This window comes from Chiroxiphia lanceolata, chromosome Z, assembly GCF_009829145.1.
Source record: "Chiroxiphia lanceolata isolate bChiLan1 chromosome Z, bChiLan1.pri, whole genome shotgun sequence".
Classification (NCBI taxonomy): Eukaryota; Metazoa; Chordata; class Aves; order Passeriformes; family Pipridae; genus Chiroxiphia; species Chiroxiphia lanceolata.
Window position 1 is genome coordinate 61,592,973 of NC_045671.1, and position 22,907 is coordinate 61,615,879.

At 38.4% G+C, this 22,907-nt stretch overlaps 1 protein-coding gene and 1 long non-coding RNA gene across 8 annotated transcripts in view; one reads left to right on the forward strand and one right to left on the reverse strand.

Annotated features, from left to right (window-relative positions):
* Nucleotides 1-22,907, forward strand: part of PTBP3 (polypyrimidine tract binding protein 3) — a 52,143-nt gene that overhangs the window by 11,552 nt on the left and 17,684 nt on the right. For all 6 annotated transcript variants that reach the window (XR_004354518.1, XM_032675733.1, XM_032675732.1 and 3 more), the window contains exons 3-8: nt 2,847-2,918; nt 5,215-5,378; nt 6,229-6,375; nt 9,761-9,925; nt 14,878-14,988; nt 20,093-20,267. Coding sequence is in view for 5 of the 6 variants with exons in the window: in XM_032675733.1 (XP_032531624.1) it covers nt 2,894-2,918; nt 5,215-5,378; nt 6,229-6,375; nt 9,761-9,925; nt 14,878-14,988; nt 20,093-20,267 (787 nt within the window). In the remaining variant the exon portion in view is untranslated. The remainder of the gene's footprint in view (nt 1-2,846; nt 2,919-5,214; nt 5,379-6,228; nt 6,376-9,760; nt 9,926-14,877; nt 14,989-20,092; nt 20,268-22,907) is intronic.
* On the reverse strand, nt 5,255-16,368 carry LOC116780564. Of its 2 annotated transcripts, none has more exons than XR_004354520.1 (3): nt 16,253-16,368; nt 15,982-16,057; nt 5,255-5,360 (listed from the first exon to the last, which is right to left on the reverse strand). It is a non-coding gene; the product is annotated as an uncharacterized LOC116780564 (long non-coding RNA). The 2 variants fall into 2 exon arrangements; XR_004354519.1 differs by having other exon boundaries at nt 15,943-16,057.

Consider the following 22,907-nt stretch of genomic DNA (forward strand, 5'->3'; position numbering starts at 1 on the left):
GGCCACCTGCAAAAGCAGTGGCATTCCTACCAGTTCCCTTATACTACATCCTTCCAAGGGGCATGGTATGGTAAATAAATGTGCTATAATTGTATGGGTAGGTGTGTAACTTAATATTTGTATCAAAAGGTAAAAACTGGAATAGTGTTTCAATGGAGCATTCAAGCAATAACAAAAAGTTAACAAAAATCTTCTGGTTGTAATAAAGTTAAGTTTTGTAATCAGGGTTCTAGATTTAGCAAGCCTGTGCCAGCCAATTATTCTACAGTGTCTTGATTGATTTAATGTTTTATTGTTAGAAGTATGTTCACTTAAAAATACTCCTTGTATCAGGGTAAAGATATGAAGACAGTTATACATTTGAAATGTGTTGTAAGAAGACCAAAGCTTTGCCCATCTTTTATTAGACCAAGTAGAACAGGTGACTAGGGAATAAGCTTAGGGTTTAAGAGAGTTTCATTGTGTTTTGGCTATTATTTTAACAGGTTAATGGTTGTCAGCATAAAGGCAAAATTTAGATAGCTGTCTTAGGAAATAGTGGTTGAATGATGAATCAGTGCAAGTACAGGCACATGTCATGATTGAAGGTTGTAATTTTGTACTGCCATCCTTCTGCTATTGAAGCTGGTTTAGTCCCCCATCCTGGAGCAGTTCTTTGTGTGCTGCAATGAGCTACAGCTTCAGTTGTATGGATACAGGCCAGTTGTACAGAGAGTTGTCACACGGAGCACTGCAGCCGTCTGAATTGCGCTTCTTTGTGTGTTTGTTAGATGTGTAAGAGGTTGGAAAATACTTTTCTTTCTGAAAACATCTGTTGTGGGTTTTTTTAATATCATTATTTATAAAATTAAATATAAAATTGTAAGAATACATGTTAAATCCTTGAAGTTAACTTATTTTTTGAAATAATAATAATTGATGTATTTGGGGCCAAGGTTTATAATGAAATCACAAAACAGTTAAAAATTGCTCAAAAAAGACACCTGCAGCCAGAGTTGGATGTGTTAAAACACCAAATTTTTTCACATCCTTCTTGAAAAATACAGATATTTCTTCTGTTGAATAAATGCTAAATTAAAAAACAACAACTAGATTTACATTAGTAGTGGGGTTTTTTTCCTACCCTCCAGTAAGTAAAAGGAAGGGCTGGTGTAATAAAAGATAATTCTTAATATTTTCTAGTACTTTCTATCTGCAGATGTATCTGCATTTGTTTAATTAGCAGGATATGCGTTTTACAATCAAAATATACTCTTCTGGTGCAATACCTGGATGCTGGCATGCTCAAAGTACTGCTAATAAGTGAAAAATTAGTACTGATCTTGCATGTTAATTACATCCCAGTATCGGTGCAAATACCATGTGATACTTATTAGACATCTAGTAACCATTTTGTTGATATTTCCTTAAAATAAGGGATTTGTATTTTTTAGTTCTCTTAATGCAAAAATGATTTTGCTATTTGCAACAGTTAGATGTTGCATTTAACTATACCGTTAAGATGCAGTTTCATGTTTAAAAATAATAAGTCTGTACTGCTGCTGGAGAGGAATGAACACACTCATGTTTTCCTCCATCCCACACCAACACCTGTGCTTCTTCCTGCAGAGCTGAATTTGGCTGAAAAGGTTTCTCAGCCTTCAGTTGTGAATGACCTTCCCACACTGGGGAAGCAGCAGGAACACATGGTTAACAAGGACGAAAAGAACCAAACTGCTCCTTTAAGCACAGGCAGCTTATAAACCAGTACCCTGAGCAGTACTTTTGCAGCCAATACAAGCCAGCATGATGGCTTGCTGCTGCTGTTCTTGGTCCCATCTCCTCTTTCTTCGCAGTGGATTTTGGCACTCTTTCAGCTGATTAACTAATCTAGCTCAGCATAGAGTGCTGGCAGGTTGGAGAATTGATTCATCTCATGGAAATACTCTTGGGCACCGGGGCTGAAGATAAACAGGTCATGCCCATGAGCAGGTGGGGCTCCTGGACCAAGGGCAATGGGAACCTCTTTTTCCACCAAAGTGGTAAGGAGTTGTTTGCATCAACTTATTCCATCTTGTAGAATCACTCCCTTAGTCTCAACTTTTTAGTTAAAATGCTTTTATAGAAGAGTATGGTGAAAATTTCAGGAACCTTAACTGCCTTTCAGAGGTGTTGTGGTATCTTGTTTCTTGTTGGCATTTTGAAGCTGAGGCTTAGCTGGAATTCTACAGCAGTCTTAATGAGTAAACAGGCTTTACAGACAGCTAAATGAGAACCTGTAGTGCTCAAAATCCTCCCTGTTAGTAGTTAGAACCTCAAATTGCCAGTGTTCTCAAAGTATATACTTTGATTTTTCAGTACAATTTTTTCTAAATACATATGACCATACCATCAAATTCTTAGGACAAGGATTAGTTTGTGGTGTTTTGTTTTTTTTTTTTTTTTAACTGCCATAGGTATATTTAAATATGTCTTGAATTAGTTTTGCCCTGTGTCCAGTCACAAATGCCTACTTCACCTGTGTGGCTATTTGTTTGCTCATATGTGGAAAGCAATGCTGTATTGCAGACCTGGAGTCTGCAGCCAGCTCATTTTTTTTCATAAGCATTCTTAAGCATTATTCTTGAAATTTTAAAATATAAACTGTAGTGGGATAAATGTAAGTAAGAAGTGTAACAGCTGAACTTCTTGAGATGGGGGGAAAGTTGTGTTTGGCATTTTTTTTTTCCTGAAAAATAAGTTCCCAGTGTATAGAAGGGGGGTGTTCTTGGGAAGGTTATATTACAGGAGTAATTTAACTTTTATATTAAGTTTTCTCTGTTTCTCTGTAACAGCTTTTACTGGTAATCTTGTCTTTTATTTCTTAGTGTGGTCCTGACGAACTTCTTCTCGTGTCAGTAACAGACCGTTTACCATGAGCAATTCTACTCCAGCTACAGGTATACGTAAAAAAAATATTACAGTTCTTCAACAGTGTGTGTTTCCTCTGCCTTTTTTTTTTTTTTTTTTGGTATTCTTTATTGTCACCATAAGCATCCTTACCAAGGCTGAACTGTAATATGACTCCCAACAGTACTGGCATGTGAGCCTACCCAATTCCATGACAGTATTGAGGAGGAGCTCCAGAAATGATCAGTTGAAATGGACAAAAAAAAAAAAAATCTGTTTTCTATAATCATGATCAATCAAATACCTTCTATACAGACTGTCAAATGCCTGTTCAATTTTCCTTTAGTTGAATGCTTGAAAGGAATTTGTTTTGAAGTATTTCAATGCTGTCAGGATTACAAAGACACCCATCTGAGTTTGGTGGAACATAAGGCACATTATGTGGATTCTGGATAAAAAATTCAGCTGATTCCCCTTGGTGTTCTTGTTCTTGCTTTCTACACTACCTCTAGAACTTTTTGAGGAGCAGCACAGACAGTCCTGTGATTTGATTTCAGATGTTTTCTGCCAGTTCTTGTCCCCAGGCAATCTCTCCATGGGTTGAGATGAATGGTAATGTTTTTGCAAGGAAAGCAGTAAAAAAATACTACTTGTTTTCTCCTGTTCAGATGTTTTCTAGATTTGGCACAGATTACTGTTCAGATATGTAGTGCAAAACCAACAGAATGGGGTTTTGTTGGGAAAGTGGTGGGAAGTTGGATAGGCAGATGCAGGGTAAGGAAACTGGGTTCATTAAAGCTATGTGATGGCTCACTGTGAAACCACAGCCACATATTTCTTCAGACATGTTAAACTATACTACCGTGAGAAGAAACTTATGCTCTGCCCTCTTCATGTGTTGAGAAAGATGTGACAAATGTATATGTCTACCTATAGTTTTAGATCAAACAAGAAACTGAGAGAAAGCTAGGAACTGCTTCCTTTAGTGGTAATTCCAGCATAGGTGGTCTTGAAGTATTAATGGCCAATGGCTGCATAAGTTAACTTTAAGTCAAGTAACTTAGTAAAGTCAAGTATATCTTGTCCATTTTGAACCTGAAAAGTAAAACATAGAATGGGTTGTTAGGCTTTAGTAGTAATATATCCTGTCATGGCTTGGTACTGGTAAGTGTTTAATATGTTCATGTTTGTTTTAGTCTCATCCCCAACAAGTGTACCAGATATTCACAATTTTCAGAATGCATATAGAGCACATGAAGCCATATAAAATTTCTTGATAGAAAAATCAATGCATAATCGACTTTTCTGTTTTGCAGGTGGGGGAATTGTTAACTTGGCTTGTGAGTGTGCCATGGTTGGGGCTTAGATCATCTAACTTGGAGTTTTAGAGTCTTCCACTAATAAAAGAACCCTCTGTAATGCAGAATGACTTGTTTAAACCACTTTTGAGCCTTAGGCTGTACTCAAAACGGACAGCAAAATCTGAAGTTTCTTGTAAAGCTCATACAAATATTTCTTCCTCATCTTTTGTTGTTCTCGTTGGAAGGCTAAATGCAAGACACTAGGTGTTAAGACTGTCTCTCTTGCCTTCATTACAACTGCTTCTAGAACAATATGCCTGTTCCAGATGTGATGTTGTGTGTAAAAGTGCTCTCAAGAACTCTGAGTCATCTCCTTGAAATGTAATCAATCATTGGTCACTTAGCTGTTACAGGATCCGAATAGGCACATGTTTAAAAAAAAAAAAAGGCAGTTTGCCAAAGTAGAAAACTTTAGAGTTTGTATGGAATTCATGCTGTGCATCCTTTCCAAAGACTTTTCAAAACTTAAAATCATATGGAACAGCACATTTTCTTTAATAAAATAAATAAATAAAGACCCTTTGAGTTTACACCTCAGCCACAGGAAGATAAGTTAGTGATTAAAAAAATTTAATATATTACATCTCAGTTTTGACTTACCCCTCTACTGTGCAGCTAACACTTTGTAAATACCTTATGTGGGCATTTGGAAAGAGGTTATTGACCTCTGTGTCTGTAAGAATTTTAAAAAACCCTCAAAACACAAAGCTAAACCACTAGAAAATAAACAAGCCCAAACCAAAGCCAAACAAACACAACACACCTTCCCATTACAGTTGATATTTGGAATAGGTGATGAGGTCTTCTTACACTGTACTGTGGTTATATATGAACTGTCTTTTCTTAAGATTCAAAGAGCTATACCTAAGTCAATGTCAGTGCTGAGACAGCAGTTTGTTTTGTTTTTTTTTTAGGTTTTGGTGTCTATACTGTGCAATAAGTTTATCTTGTTTGCTTGTCTGTCTTCTTCCCTAAAATATTTTAGACAATGAGAAGAAAAAAATCAAAGGAGGCAAGTCGCAATGTTTGCCTTCACGTGTCCTTCATATTCGTCAAATTCCAAGTGATGTTACTGGAGCAGAAGTCATTGCATTAGGTCTCCCTTTTGGCAAAGTAACCAATTTCTTGATGCTAAAAGGAAAAGGTCAGGTATGTAATTTTCAGTGTTCCAATTACAAAGGCAAGGCTGAAGATGTGGTTCATGTTTAGGTCTTGCATTTGACTGAAATGATTGCAACAATGTCTAAATATTTCATTGATAATTCAAGATTTTCATATTTTCAAATGTGAAAGAATGTTATGAAATTTATTTTAAATTCTTAATACTTTGAATCAAATAATGATCTAGAAACTTGTTAATAATATTGCTAAAGATTATATCCACTTTAGGTAAGAACACATGGATGATAAAGAACTATATTGTCTCTATTGATGTAGGCATATGTCTTGAAATAGCCTGCCTAAGTTAGTAACATGCCTGTTAATTTTTTAACATCTTTTTAATTCTATTAGATGTGACAGAATAGTTCACACTATGAATAAACACTGAAATCATAAAAATAATAGGCATTCATTGAAAAAATTGTCTAGAGCTGGTCTGGGTTAATACGATGTATAAACTGTTAGATGTTTAGTGTCCTGTTCCTACTTTTTCAATCAGTATGTGTATCTGCTAGCTAGGTAATAATGCTTGGATTCAGAAATCTAATAAATTCATTAGCAGTGTGGTATTTTTAGTGGCGTTGCTTCCCATATGTCATACTTTTTCCACCTCTTCTTTAATGACTTAATGTACTTACAATGTAAAGCTTCATGAGAAAACTCACAAAACCCCATCAACATGCACACGCAAGTGCATTTTAATGCTGAGCAAACCAGTCCTTTACTTTCACATCATCTTTTTCTAGTGAGAGGGGAATTGGGAAAAAATGATGTTTTGATGCTTTATTCTCTCCTGTAAACAAAAACAGCACTGAAGTGAGCTATGTATTGGTTACAGGCATTTTTGGAAATGGCTTCTACAGAAGCTGCTGTTTCTATGGTGAACTACTATACTCCTGCTACACCTCACCTCCACAATCGGCCAGTTTATATTCAGTATTCCAATTACAAAGAACTTAAGACTGAAAATCTACATAATCAGGCTGTAAGTATAATATTTCCATTTAACGGGATGGTGTATTGGTTTTGGCTAGGACAGAGTTAATTTTCCTTGTAGCAGCTTGTGACAGAAAGTATCAAGGCCTTTTTGGCTTCTCACATTGCCAGTGTGAGTGCATAAGAAGTTGGGAGAGGACCCAGCTGGGACAGTTGATCCCAACTGACCCAAGGGATATCCCACACCATATGATGTTGTGCTCAGCATTGAAAGCTGGGGGAAAGATGAGGAAGGGAGGATGCTCTGAGTTGTGGCCTTTTTCTTTCTGAGTAATTGTTTCGTTCAGTGGAGCTGTATTTTCCTGAAAATGTCTGAACACCTTTCTGCCAATGGGAAATAGTAAAGGAGTTCCTTATTTTGCTTTGCTTACACGTGCAACTCTTGCTTTGCTTGTTCAACTGTCTGTAACCCAGCCCATTGGTTCTCTCCCTTTCACTCTTCCAATTCTCTTCCCCATCCTGCTGGGGGAAAGTGGCTGAGCAGCTGTGGCACTTCACTGCCTACCAGAGTTGAACCACAACATTAGTGAATAGACTGCTTTTCACATCAGTAGTCAAGTGCTGATATATATGCTACCTGTCTTTTTATTTAAGCAGTAACTTCTTTCAGACAGAGACTTCTCAATATCTGTAAAATTACTGTGGAGGAGCTCAAGGTCAAGCTCAAAGCTTGCTCCTGATGAGCAAGAAGCAAAGTGAGGGTGGCAGGAAGACTGCCTGGATGAACAAGATGCTCCTCATTGAACTTAAACATGAAAGAGAGGTATAGAAAAGTTAGAATCATAGACAGGTGCCCCAGGAGAATTATAGAGCATTATCTGAGCATGCAGGGTTATGGTTAGGAAAGTCAAAGATCACATGGAGTTGTCTCTGGTGAGTGGTGTGAAAAGCAGCAAGTATGGCTCCTCAAAGTGTATCAGCAGTAGAAATAAGATTTTTTTTTTTTTTTTTTTGGATATGTGGGCCTGCTGCTGAATGGGGGTAGGGACTCTGGTGACAAAGGACATGGAAAAGTCTGAAGTTCTGGATGCCATCACTTCAGCCTTTAGTGGTTAAGACTTGCCACTGAGTACTAAGCAACTGAGAACAGTAGGAAAGTCTTGATGAAAGAAATAGAGAAGAATCTCACTAGGGAACATTTAAATGAATTGGATAAGCAAAAAGTCTTTGGTCCTAATGAGATACAGTTGTGAATACTGAGGGAGCTTGTCAGTGTCATTGCAATGCCACTCTTACAGTCTTGTAATGTCATGGAGGTTGAAAGAGGTTCCAGAGGACTAGGAAACAAAGAAAATATCTCTCCTATCTTAACGAAGGACAACAAGAAAGAACCAGGGAACCGCTGGCTGATCAACCTTACTTCAGTCCTTAGGAAGGGAATGAAGCAACTCATCCTGCAAACCATGTCCAAATGTTCTAAGGAGAAGAAAGGGGTTAGGAAAAGTCAGCATGGGTTTTTCAAAAGAATGTAAAGCCTGACGAATGTGATGGTCTTCTATGGTGAGATGACAGGTTTGGTGGATGAGAGGAGGGCAGTGGATATTGTTTATCTTGACTTTCAGTGTTGTTTCCAATAACATCCCAATAGATAAACTGATTAAATGCAGTCTTGTTAAGTAGATTGTGAGGTGATTTAAAAGGCTAAAATGGTTCTGAAGTAGCATGAAGTTTAGCTGAGGTTGAGTCACTAGTAGAGTACCCTAGGGGTTGATACTTTGTCCAGTACTGTTTAGCATCTTCATTAATCCCTTGATTGATGGGATGGGGAACATGCTAAGCAAGTTTGCTGACAACACAGACCTAGGAGGAGTAGTTGACACACGGAATGGTTGTGCTGTCATTCAGAGGGATCTTGAAAAGCTGGAGAAATGAACTGGCAGGAGGAACCTCATTAAGTTCAAGAAAGGGAAATGCCAACTCCTGCACCTGAAGAGTAACCTCAGGTACCACTTTACACTGGTGGCTAACCAGCTGGAAAGAAGCCTGGTAGACATGCCAAGCACCTGAATTAATTTCTTCCGTGTAGTTCTGAAATACTAAAAATTGATTTCTTAAGAATATGAATTGAAAAATGCAGATGAGTGATTTATATCCTAATCTCTAAGCAAGGAAATACTCTTTGCACAATAAGATCAGACCACACAAACCATCATATTATGGTTGAAGTCTGTTTGGATTTTTGGATTCCTGGATGATTTTCAATTGACCTCCCATTTAGTTACCTGAGTTATATACTGCAATGTGTATATAATGATTTTGTTTTCTGTAAGAATGTTGCAAGTAGTGATAGGGGCATAAATCATTAATCATTTTTAATTTGTGCTCACACAAAAGGCACTGAAGTCTTGTAAGCTTGTCAGTCTGGTAAATGTTATTTGGCTGTTTCCTCATCCAAGATTGTTGGATTGATTTTTTTAATCTGCGAAAACAAATAAACAGTAAGCTTTTTTTTTTGAGGATGTGGTTTGTGTAACAGCCAAATATAACCATACATATATTTGCAAATAAGACTCCTTGAATCTCTTTCTGAGTATTTAACTTGCTTTCTTCTAAAAAAATATTGTCTACTTTTAAAAATTGGAGGGGGGGGCACTTATATTTAAGTCTCATACCTTAGCAGAGCAGCTATACTATCCTAGTATCTAGGCTCAGGCCTGAAGTACAGATTATTTTGCAGGGTTATATTTTTTTCTGAAACTGGGGAACGTCTGTACGGTGTGTCCTGTTTAGACTGTCTTCCAAGAAAACAGTGTAGCTGAGAGGATTTCAAGTCACAACATTACATTTGGAAAGAAACCTGTCTCCATAGTTCTGCTACTCAGAGGAGGTTTGAAGGCCATGAAAAACAAGTGTAGAGGCAAAACTCCAGTTGGAGGAGTGGTTGATAACTTGACTCTGAAAGAAGAGCAGGGTATACACCTTTAAGCTTATCCCCACCAAATCTCAGTTCCTGAAGAGAATGAAATCCTCAAAAAGCAGAGCAAATAGTTTTATGGGCACTGACTGGTTGTTAGTCTATTACAATATTGTGATCAATACTGTCATCAACAGTATTGCTAGAAAAATCTATAAATGTCAAAACCTTACTGAATTAAAGCAAAATTGTGGTTATATGACATTATAAAGTAGTAACAATTTAACTAAAAAAATAGTTGTAATTTTGTCAATTACACTGATCAGTTGTAAGGGAGGGGCATGGAAAGGAAGAGGTATGATTTACCTTTATTAATGTGGGATCTGAATCAACAATCATATGAAGGAACTACCTTTTTTTTGTAGTTGCATTTTATGTGCTTTTCTTCTAAGAGACCTTTGTTTCAGTATGATAATTTGCATGTAAATTAATTATGCTTTCTGCTGTGTTGTAATTTCAGAGACCCCAGGCTGCATTGCAAGGTGTGAATGCTGTGCAGCATGGAAGCCTGGCTATTACAAGTGCTCTTGATCGTGAAGGTGGACACCTTCCAAGTCAAGGTTCTGTTCTTCGAATCGTTGTTGAAAATGTTTTTTACCCTATCACTTTAGAAATGCTGTATCAGGTAATGAGGATTGCTTAAAAAAAAGATAAATTACAGTCTGTTCCAATGTTGCTATTGTAAATCCACGAACTTATTTTTTTAAGTACCCATGGATCCTTAATCTTTTGAGTGAGGACTGCCTCTTTAAAATTATTTCTTGCAGTTTAGAGATCTAGGTTTGAAATAGTTCTGCACAGATGAAATTCCAGTAAACAAGGCTTCTATACCCTGCTTTTCACGTTGTCATTTTTACCTCATTTCCTTTCTGTGGAAGCAGCAATGAACTTGAACTGTTACTTCTGATTTATGCTCCCATGATGAACTAGTGAAATACTGATTGTTATGAACTTGTGGATCCATATTTTAGTGCTCTTTGTACTAAGTAACGTCAATAGTTTGCATTATATTTTAGGGGCTTATATGCACTTTTATAATTCAATGCAAGTGATGTAAAATGCAAGTTGCTTTACAAATGTTTCTGGTTGTTCATCGACTACTAGAATGACATTTAACTACCTCTGAAAGCCCTGAATAGTGGTAGACTACAGCTATGAAAGACATTACTGTAACTTCTGCTAGGTTTTTGGGTTATGCTGCTGAGAGCTCTAAGTTTAAAAACAATAACTTTGAGACCACTTCTTTGTGCCCAAAAGATTTGTTGATGTTTTTACAGGTACTGAAAAGCTTTTGTAATTACTAGTAAATTTATACAGGAAAAGACATGCCCCAAGTAGGAGTTTCTGAAACAAATGTGATTTAAAATAATTGGGATGATTTTACAAGAATCTGCAGTCCTGGAAGATTTTTTTCCTGCTCTGCTATGATCTCAAACAATAGATGATTGTTAGCAACACTTTATTTTTCTTCTTATCTCTTAGAATTTTCTCTTTCTCTGTTTCTCCCCACCATGATACTCATTAACTAGTATAGTAGTTTTCACTTTGATGTAGCAATTTACCTGATCTAAACTTTTTTTGAGTGTTGTTCACTCATTACTGAACTTGTACAAATAGTATGTCAACTGCTTGGGATTATTAGTGCACTCAGAATAACCTGAGAACAAGCTTCTGTGGTTATGGGAACTGTGCTAGTTTTAACAGTGCAACAGCAAAGAGGAAATTCATGTTAGTTTAATATGATTAAAGTTTACTTCAGCAAAGTAGAATGATATTTTCAGTCTCTGAATTGCCCAGTGACCCTCACTGAACTACTTTTGCAATAGGTCTGTAAAATTTAGCAGTATTTGAAAAGGGATCTTATCGGGGGGCAATCTCCTCTAATTAAAGCAGCACTTTGTGCCTCATAGCTACAATCTAACATTGCTTTAAGTGTGATAGGGTTAATACAAATGAAAACTTGCATCAAGTATAGCATCATATGGAACACTAGTAGGCAAGCTGTCATCCAAAGCTTCAATTTTATTTTGTAAGTTATAACTGCTTGTCAAGAAATTAACTTTTTAAACCTCAATTTACCTTAAAATATTTATCATAAGCAACAGAATATGCAGTTTTATCTGTGCAGAAACAAAATTGATATATACAGGGTATTTAGGTTTAAAACCAAGCAGGACTACATTGAATTTCATTACCTTAAAAAGATCTATTTAGTCTTCTGGATAAACATGGAAAAGCATATGTTGAGAAGTTGCAATTAGGCCTTTCTTAAGAGGAAGTGCTTTATGAGCAGGAAATCAATGGCTAATTTTAAATAGCCGTGAAAAGGTTTCTGTTCCATTTCCTATGACAAAATGATGACTGCAGCTTCAAAATCTTGTTTCTGAGAGATGAAAGATTGGGCACAAAGGGTTGGGACGTTGGTCTTCTACCCATGATTCTAGGCTGGCAAAAGATATTTGTGTATGGCCTTTCTTTCCATTGCAGGTTTAATACTTCTCAGGGGTTTCTGCTTTCCTGACTATGCATTGATTCTAACAGCTTGTTACAAAACTGTTAATACTTCACAAGCTCACCTTTCCTCTTTGACTGTTAATTTAGACATAGTTTTTCTGTATTTGAATGATATATCCTAGCTTTAATTTTGTCCTCACTCCTTATGGCTTTGCTTTTGTATAGACACTTCCATCTAGTGCACACTCTCATTTTGCATGTATATATATTTAATTTCATCCTTTCAAAATATTTCTGTAATGTTTGCATTTGCAATAAATCAAGTACCATTTGATTGTAAAGTATGTGAGTTGGTTCCAGTCTAAGTCTTTATCTTGCTCCTTTCCTCTTTGTCTTCTAGTTTGGACAACAGATCTTCGTAAACACATCACCTATTTAAGTTGTATTTTTGTCTAACAAATTTGCTGAATTTGTTTGAAATACAGAATGTATAGGTGGATACCTTGAAAGGCAGTTTGCCGTTCCCATCTCAACTGACTTCCAGGAACAAGGAATAATGTTGATAGGAATAGGCAGATCTATCAGGTCAATGCATGGCTCCCACTCTGGTGTAATTTGAAAAATTCTAGATTTTTTGACCATGGGATGTTATATTCAACACCTGTCCTACTGACACCTGATGGGATGCACCTATCTCAGGGGAAAAAGAGGAAACCCAAGAGTTCTTGCACAGGAGCTAGTGGGGCTCATTGATAGAGGTTTAAACTAGCTGGGAAGGGGGAAACACCAGACTTGCCAGTGATGAGCAACGGGATGGTGTGCCAGACTTCAGGAAATGGGCATTAATGGGATCTGTCAATCTGCTTCATGAGCTGTTGGCTACAATATCCCACACCTGAAATGTTTCTACACCAATGCACACAGCATGAGGAATGAACCAGAGGAGCTCGAAGCTTTGGCCCAATCCCAGAGATTTGACATCACTGACATAAGGGAAACCTGGTGGGATGAGACCTGTGACTGGAATGCCCTGTAGGACGTTTACAGGCTCTTCAGGAGGGATAGGCAGAGCAGAAGAGGCAGAGGGGTGGCACTGCGTGTAACAGAAGGGTTAGGATGTGTGGAGTTCACAGCTGGCAATGGCACAGTGAAGAGTCTCTGGGTAAGAATCCAGGGACAAACAAATAATGCAGATGTCACTGTGAGAGTCTGCTATAGACCTCTTAGCCAGGACAATGACACCAGTGAATTATTCTTTAAGGAACACTTCCAAGTCAACTGCCCTTGTCCCTGCAGGGGACTTCAGCTTGCCAGAAACAACTGGAAGCATCAAAGCATCACACAGCTGGTGCAGCCTGGGCCAGAAGGTTCCTGAAAAACCTGGATGACAACTTTATGGGACAGGTTCTAAGGGAGCTGCCTTGGGAAGATGCCCTCCTTGATCTGCTGCTTGTCCACAGAGCGGATCTCATGAACAAAGTGGAGATTGGGGCCATCTTGGCCACAGCGACCATGAAGTGATTGAGTTAATTTAAAAGATCTGCTGACAGGAGGAGAAGTGCCAGCAAAACCTCAACTGTGGACATGAGGAGAGCAGACTTCAGGCTGCTCAGGAAATTACAGAGTAAAGTCTCCTGGGAAAATGTTTTTGCAGGTGCTGGGGTCCATCAGTGCTGGTCACTTTTTAAACATCACTCCCTAAGAGCACAGGAGCAGCAATTCCCAAATGTCAGAAGTCAAGCAGGTGAGGCAGAAGGCCAGCTTGGCTGAGACAGGATCTTCTCTCAGAAATAAGGCAAAAAAAGAAGGTGTATGTCCAGTGGAAGCAAGGTCAGGGGACACTGGAAGAATGGAGATGCTGTTTGCTGTTTGCCACTGTAGGTAGAAAATTCATGCAGCCAAAGCTAAACTGGAGTTGAAGCTGCCAGAAATGTGGGAGACAATAGAAAGAGATTTTTCCAAGTATGTTAATTGCAAAAGGGAGTATAGAAATATCATCACTGTTACAGGATGAGGATGGTCCCCACACAAACAGGGACAGAGACAAGGCAGAGGTGTTTGCCTCTGTCTTCGACATGGATGATGGACCAAGAGGGTCTCAGTGCCCTGAGCTGGAGGACCACGACTGTGAGAATAACTCCCAACTGACCCCGAAATTGTGTGGGATCTGCTGCTCTAGCTGGATCCCTACAAATCTATTGGGCCTGATGGGATTCATCCCAGAATCCTCAAAGAACTGGTTGATGTCATCACAAAACCTCTCTCAGTGATTTTTAAGCTGTCTTGGGAATCCAGAGAGGTCACAGCTGACTGGAAGCTGGCAAATGTTGTCTCAATTTTTCAAGAAGGGCAAAAAGGAAGACCCTGGAAATGACAGGCCTGTCAGTCTCACTTCAGTGCCTGGTAAAGTCATGGAAAAGATTATTGTGGGAGGTATTGAGGAGGACAACGCAGTCACTGGTCACAACCAGCATGGCTTTGTGAGAGGGAAGTCCTGCTTATCAAACCTGATTTCCTTCTACAACAAGGTAACCCACCTGGTTGATCAGGGAAAGCCAGCTGATGTAATCTTTTTGGACCTCTGCAAAGTTTTTGGTACTGTCTCTCACAGGATACTTCTGGAACAAAATGTCCAGCACACAGCTGGATAACCATGTTACTCAATGGGTGAAGCATTTGAGCAATGTTGTCAGGCACAGGGTGTGATTGTTGGGGAGTCCTGCATAGAAACATGAGTTGGACTCAATTATCCTTGTGGGTCCGTTCCAACTCCAGCATATTCTATGACTTAGGGAAGTTCATTTGTCAAACCTCAACTCTGATTCATTATCCACAGTTTCTCTGCAGACACTGGACAAATGCCTGTTTGGGCTCTCCTTCCCTGCTCTTAGTTGATCAGTTATTGCTAAATCTTTTAGAAAACTTTATCCTTCTTTCCCATCTCTTGTAGCCTTTCTTAAAAATATTTTTTTTACCCAGAACAAAATTCTGAGTTCACTCAATTTTTGTATAGCTCTCAGAACAGAAATACTTTTCAGAAATTTATTTTAAATATTAAATGCTAATTTTTAGAGTGCATGAATTATTTATTGGGTCTAAAAGTCCATGCTTTTTCCTTAACAGATTTTCTCTAAATTTGGATATGTCTTGAAGATTGTCATGTTCCATAAGAACAATCAATTCCAAGCGTTGCTCCAATATGCTGATGCAATGAATGCATATTGTGCCAAAATGGTAAGTACACTGTATTCAAATTGATTTTTTTTGTTTGTTTGTTTGTTTGCTTGTGGGAGGGGTTTCCTCTCCCCTCTGGTAAGGGGGGAACATTGGGGATATCTTGACCATTACCTTATGATTTCTCATCATCTTGATGCACACAAATAACTTTTGACATCCCTCATTAGTTAAGAGGACAGCACTCCATCATCAAACTGCAAACAAATATATAACATGCACCCAAGTGTATGAGTCTACCAAAACAAAAATCATTGATAAAATCCCCTCTCAGTCTTCTCAAGGCTGAACAGGCCTAGCTCCCTCTGCTTTTCTATGTAAGAGAGATGCTCCAGTCCGCTCATCTTTGTAGCCTTCCAGTGGACCTGCTCCAGGAGCTCAGTTTCTCTCTTGTCCTGAGGAGTCCAGAACTGGACACAGCACTCCAGTTGAGGCTTCACCAGGGCTGAGCGGAGGAGCCAGATTATCTCCCTCTTCCTGCTGGAATGCTCTTCCTAATGCACCCCAGGATACCACTGGTCTGCTTGGCCACAAGGACACACTGCTGGCTCATGAACACTTTGTTGTCCACCAGTATCCCCATGTCCTCCACAGAGCTTCTTCACAGCAGGTCGGCCCCCATCCTATGCTGGTGCCTGGGGTTATTCCTCCCCAGATGCAGAATCCTGCATTTGCCTTTGCTGAATTTCAGAGGGTTTTGCTCTGCCTATCTCTCCAGTCTACCAAAACAAAACTCAGAACTGTCAGTAGTGATGAGTGACAGTAACTGTAGTTGACCGAAAAGGTTTGCCTTTCAAACAAAATGGAATAGTTTCAGTAAGGTTCAATGAAGAGAGTGTAGTTAAATGCCCAGAAATTAAATGAATATTACATGTTTTACTTGCTTGAATTTCAGTGAGAAATTTACAATAGTGTTTTCATCTTGAAATTCTTAATTTCAAACAGTTTGCTGACTTTTAAAATGCATGTTCTCACTGATGAAGGAAAGCTCACCTACTCGAGTGTATTTTCTGTGGTGGATTAACTTTGGCTAGCTGCAGGAACACACCAAGCTGCTCTCGCTCCCCTTCTTTAGTAGGAGAGGGGGAAAAATAAAAAAGAAAAAGCTTGTGAGTCAAGATAGTGCAGGGAGATTGCTCAACAATTACTGTCATAGGCATACAGACTTGACTTAGGATAAGTAAGGAACAAAACAAAAGTAAAAACACCTTTCCTACTCCCTCATTCCTTCTTCCTAGGCTCCACTTCCCTCCCAGTCCGCTACCTCCTTCCCCTGAGAAGTGCAGGGGATAGGGAATGGGGACTGTGGTCATTCCACAACACTTTGTCTCTGCTGCTCCTTCCTCCTCACACTGTTCCTTTTGCCAGCTTGGGTGGTTCTGCTGGGATACAGTCCTTCCCCAACTACTCCAGTGTGGGCCCTTCTGTCATGGGCAGAATGGAAGCTTTGGACAAGGTTTACCAGGGAGACCCTCCTGTTGTGTCACAAAGTGCAGAAAGGACCCACTTACTTTCTAAACTCCTCAGAGAGGAGCCTAAGTACAGCTGGATCCAGTCTTAGCCTCAGACTTAGTTAACAGTTTATGTTTAAAGGAATTATATAGGTGTAACTGAGCCTTTATACAACTCTGTCCCACTGGATTAAGGATGTCAAAACAAATATATTTATATTAATAAGATAAATTATTTATTTAACTGGATGATGATAATGATAATAATTAGACTAAAAAACATTAATCAGAATTATTTAGCACATAGTATAGATAAAACTAATAGTACAGTGCAGTATTTATTGAAACAATATTGAAGCAAAGATATTAAAGCTAGCAAAAAAATTATTCAGTAGCAATGGCTGTGGGCAAATATCTTGCTTAGCCTCCGAGAGTAACCTTGAGGGGCATCCGCACCCAAGAGAGGAATCTACACACGTACTTCTAGAAGGGGTGTGTTAGGAGACCCTGCTGTTACAAAGTGGGACTGGGCTTTTATACTGCAGAGTCATTGACTGTCAGTCAGATGTCTCCAAGCCAGCTGTGTCAGCTCAGCAGCTTTAGATAGGTTATCAGTAGGATCAGTTGTTTGTTCCTTTATCAGGTACTTTGTACACCACATCCTCACTGGTGCCAGTTTCTGTCAGGGAACATTGTTCTTCCTCAGAATGTTTAACTTTGGAATTGATGACTCAGGCTGGTCTCAGCATCCTTCAACACCAAAAGCAGCATGACCTCCTTTTCCATCCACCACTGATAACTTTTGCAAATAGGGTAAAGTTCAAGCTGGCTATCCTCACTTAGGCAGAACAGCCTGATACACCATCCCACAGGTTGTAAGTGGGATGGATATCTGTTCCACTCTGGGTGTCCATGGGCTGCAGGGGGTCAGCCTGCCTCACCATGGTCTCCAGGGGAATCTCTGCTCCTCCTCCTCCCCCTCCTTCTCTGACCGTGGTGTCTCTAGGGATGGTTCTCTCACTTCTCATGTCTCAGCTGTCGCACACTGGTTTTTTAGCCTTTCCTAAACATGTTGCCACAGAGGTGCCACCAGTATTCTCCTCCACTTTGTATAGCAGCAGATACTTTTTTTTGAAAATACTCAATATATTTTTTATGTAAACAACTTATCCTTAAAGTCTTCTTATAATGACTAAATATTTTAATTTCTAAAAAATACTGTTAATTATTACTGTTATTATTGCTGTTATTATTACTGTTTCCTCAGTGATGAGTAGTTTTATAATTAAATGTTGAAAGCTGAGTACTTCAGGACTTTTGCAGAAGGGAAAGCACTGTTAAAATCATTGCATTATAATACTTGAACTGTGAAGTTAAAAATAAAGACAAAAATAAAACACTTCACTTACCTGAAGTTACGCCTGAAACACTTTGATTTTATTTATTTACTAATAAATAAAATTTTTTAATTTTATTTAAAATTTTAAATAAAAGAGAAATAGAATTTTTAAAGAGAAATAGAATCTGAAAATTCCCACTGAAGTATATAGAATAGATTCCTCTAAGTATTAAGTGGTAATTAGGATTCAGTTAAAAAAAAATTACTGAAAGATGAGATAGAATGGAACTTTTACCTTACTTTTGTTATTTAACTTGACTTTATTCTCAGCTTCAACATTAAAGGTTCAGGATATTTACGTATTTCTACTTGCACTTTAGTTCAGCAAGTAAATTCACTATGTGTTCAAAAGTTAAGAATATATTGGAAATTAGTAAATGTAGTTGGATTTATGGCCTGGTTGTTAGCAATGGTATCTTTTCTTGAAGAAGAGTATTTATAATAAATTACACCTAATTAAAGATTTCACAGAAATTAAAATTTGAGTCTAAATTATTTTAAATAATTTTGACAAACCAGTATCTTTTGAGTGGTTTTCTTCCCCCTTCATCCATCATGATTCTTTTATGACTGGTATAGGCAGAAAATACTACTTCAGTGTTTTTTCTGAGCGTAGCTACTCATAAGAAAATGGATTTTATGGATTCACAGGTTGGGTAAGGTTGGAAGGGACCACTATAGGTCATCTAGTCCTACCTCCCTTCTCAAGCAGTGTTCCCTAGAACACGTTGTGCAGGATTCCTGTGCAGATGGCTTTAGAATATCTCCAGGAAAGGAAACTCTGCAACCTTTCTGGGCAATCTGTTCCAGTTCTTGGTCACCCACACAGTAAAGAAGTTCTTCCTCATATTCAGGTGGAACTTTGAAATCCCACTTGATAATTCCCAAGTTACCCTTGCTATCTTTAGTTCTCATGTGAAACGGCAGCAGGAGGTAATAGTCAGATATGTGGAAAAGCCTTAGCAGTCTTTGCATTACATCTGTGATTCAAGCTCCTGGCAGACGACACCTTTTTAGATCAGCAGTCAGGTCAGCAGATGGGTGCCTCTGTCCTCTTCAGCAGGGACTTAGCCACAACAATCACCCACCACTTCTTTTGGGTGATCTGCAGCACAGGATCCATCTGCTCTGCTGCTTCACTTGAAGTCAAGCCCAGCTCCGGGGGTTTACATTGAAAAAGAACCTTGAGGTCATTGAGTCCAATGATAAACCTAACACTGCCCAAGTTCACCTCTAAACCATGTACCTAAACACCACATCTCCACATCTTTTAAATACCTCCAGGGGCGGTGACTCCACCACTTTCCTGTTCCAGCCTGTTCCGATGCTTGGTAACCCTTCTGCAGAAGAAATTTTTCCTAATATCCAATCTAAACTTCACCTCACAAAAGTTGAAATCATTTCTTCTGTCCTGTCACTTGTTACATGGGAGAAGAGAGCAACCCCCACTTCACTACAGTCTCCTTTCAAGTAGTTGTAGAGAACAATAAGGTCCCCCCTGAGCCACCTTCTCTCCAGGCTAAACAACCCCAGCTCCTTCAGCAGGTCCTCACAGGCTGCTCCAGACCCTTCACCAGCTTATGTAAGGGTCAGTTCCATGCAGTAAGAATTTCCAAATTAGTATTACTACTAGCACCTGATATTGTGTGTTGAGTGGGAGACAAGTGAGATCAGAAACACAGAAAGTCATGTCATGCTTAAAGCTCTGTTTTGTCCAATTGGCACAAAGTGATGTAATACTTACTAACTAGTGGACTACACTGGAACTGTACACAGGATGTTTAGGTAAGGATAGTAGCAGCATAATTGTCTACTTGGTGTTTAAAACCACCACTTTAAAACCAGAGGATGAATTACTATTTGGATACAGTTGCAAGGTGAAAATCATGGAATGGTTTAGATTGGAAGGGACCTTTAAAGGTCACCTAGTCCAACCCCTCTGCAATAAGCTGGGACATCTTCAACTAGATCAGGTTTCTCAGAGCCCAGTCCAATAAGTATTGGTGGCCTCTCTGGGCAACCTATGGCATGTTTCACCAGCTTCATTGTAAAAAACCTCTTTCTCATATCCAATCCAAATTGACCCTTCTGTTTAAAACCATTCCCACTTGTTCTGTCGCAACAGGCCCTGATAATAGGTCTGTCCCCATCTTTCTTATAGGCCACTTAAGTACTGAAAGGCTGCAATAATAAACTTATAACAGTGGCTGCTGCAATGTGTTTTGAATCTGCAAATGTAATTATTTTTCTTCAGTCTCTGGATGGCCACAGTATCTATGCTGGGTGCTGCACTCTGCGTATTGATTTCTCCAAGTTAACTACCCTAAAAGTAAAGTACAACAATGACAAAAGCAGAGATTTCACTCGCATTGATCTTCCTTTTGGTGATGGCCAACGAACCCTGGATGCATCCTTAGCTACTACCTTTGGTAAGAAACCTTCACTTCTAGTGATAAATGCACACTAAATCATAATTTTTATGTCACATTTATGCTCTAGTTTCATATCAAGTTCATAGAAGGGTACATTTTGCATACATTTCTGTGTGTTAGGTCCAGTAAGATTTGTATGGAAAGCAGAAAGTCCAACTCAAGATAACAATATCTGTAACTATAACATGAGGAATGCTCATGGGCAAACTCAAGGTGTTGTCAAAAAGCTACTTTTGTAAAATGATTATTAGTACAGGTAATATAATAAATGTTGCATATCAGTGTGGTCAGTGAGAGTCATCACCAATTAACATTGGTTGCCTAAGGCTGCTTGAAAATAAATGTTTTAAGGGTGTTAGCTCTTATTTGAGCATATTTTAGGATAACTGCCTGCTGTAACAAAAAACAAACTATAAGAAAATTCAAAATGCCACATTTATAAATGTTTGTAGTCACCTTCTGAAAGATAAAATTTTAGAAGTCTTCTATGGCATATAGGGAGACAGTGTCTGCTTGAAGTGACACTGGAGAAGCCCTTTTGGCTTAAATGGCTCTACTATGCTCATTTAATTAGCTTTAGGAATAATGCAAATCACCAAACACATTGATCTGATGACCTGAAGTGCTCACAGTGCAATTTGAGCTATTTTAGCTATTTTTCTTTCTCTCTAATGATAATGATTAGCAATAATACATAGGTATGAGCTGCCTTAACTGTTGAATAGGTATCTAAGTGCTGTCCAATTGATTAGCACAGTAGAAAGGGTAGGGGAATAATTCCCCTTTTTTCCTTTAGTTTTCTGTGATGGCTAGGGCAGATACTGGGTTTTGTTTGATTTTTCTGGATAGTTGAGTTAGTTATCTTAGATTAGAATAAGAATGTGAGGTGCACTTACTACTTTCTTGGTTGTTTTTACTGCTCCCCTTAAAGACAGGCTTTGGATCTTTACTTTATGTACAACTGTCTTTATACTGTGGGGTGGAGCGAGGGGGGCAGAATTTGCCATACAGCATTATAGAATAATGCTGTTACAGGTCTAATATATTCTGATTAATTAGACTTGCACTATTTGAAATGTCATTGGAAGGGCAAAGTACAATTAGAATAGATTAAAGATGAACTTGCAAAGATAACTGTATGCTTTTGTAGGATAACACATGAAAGCTGCTCCATTTCCTCTCCTTCACTTTTCCAAGCTTCTCATTTTTCATATTACAGTTTTCATTTGCTATTATAGTAAGAACAGCAGAGGTGCTGGTATGAAGAATAGTCTGATGTCTGTACCAAAATTTGTTTGTAGTGAAATCGCAGTGAAGCAGCTGCATAGATATTTTTCTTTTAAGAAAATAGCTGTAGATGGGGAAAAGCATGCTTCCTAACCTTTCTGTCAGTGGTGACAACATGTATATGTTGTCATTGGCATGTTCTGATAGACTTAGTTACAGAACATGAGAAAAAGATGTTGTGAGTCATGTCAGCACTTGCACTTCCTGAGTTATTACTAGTGGATGTATTTTTGATGGAGATTTATAAGATAAAGCAGGTTACTATCAGAATAGTACTTTTTTTTCCTAGACTTGAAGTCATCTTAATAGCAAAACTGAACTGCTCTTGAAACTTGTTTCTCTCTTTTTTTCTATTAAGTTTTGGTTTTGGTGGAAAAGATACTGTAAAGACGCAGATTTTGTGAATATTTTGCACTTAAAGAGTTCTTTCACCTAGTGAGCATAAGCACAAATATATGAATTAGCTTGCTTTGAAAACTAGCTACTAGCCATGAAGCAAATGGTTTTACACATTAAAGAAAAAAAAAAGGCCACAAGGAATTCCAGATCTTTCAGCACTAGTTCCGTTTGACAATTTTTACATGCCTGATTTTGGTATCAGTGTGCAACATGCGAGTCTTATTTGGCAGAATAAAAGCTGTTTATCTATTTCTTTGTTAATGTTCCATTACCATTTTTAGATTGTGAATAAGTGATTAATAACTGTGTTGCCAGAGCTTGTCAGGATAATGCACCAGTACATGTATTTCAAGAACACAATTACTTGCTTTGGTGTGATAAATGTATTCGGTTGTTTGTATGAAAGACACTTTGTTGCCACAGATAAGAGTAGGTGTAATGTGATGCAATATTCATGAATACTTGATCTTTGGTGTTTGTACCATTTGTTGCTTTTGTAATTCATAATGGATACTTATGGTATTGTATCATACATTGTATCAAGGACCATTCACTAGTGAATGTGGCTGTATTTTAGGCAATGGTGGAGGTTTGAGTAGTAAAACAGACATATTACCAAGCTTGTAGGATGTATTTCTTGATTATACATGTCCCATTTTAGAGAAAAAATGTGGTGTTTGCTAACAGAATCCACAACTCAGGATTGTACCTAATTGCCTCTTAGAACACAAGTTTTTCTGCTGCCTTGGGTAGCGCTTAACTGCACATACTAATGTGGAAATCACTGAGCCATCTGTGAGGCTGTGACTGTCTGTATGTTGCTATTCCAAATCTGTTTCATACTTGTGATTTCCAGAGGAACCATAAAAACCACTGGTTATTTATGAAGTTATGCAAACTGGGAAAGTACACCTCTTTAGAAAGCAAAATACATATACTTTATGCATCTCA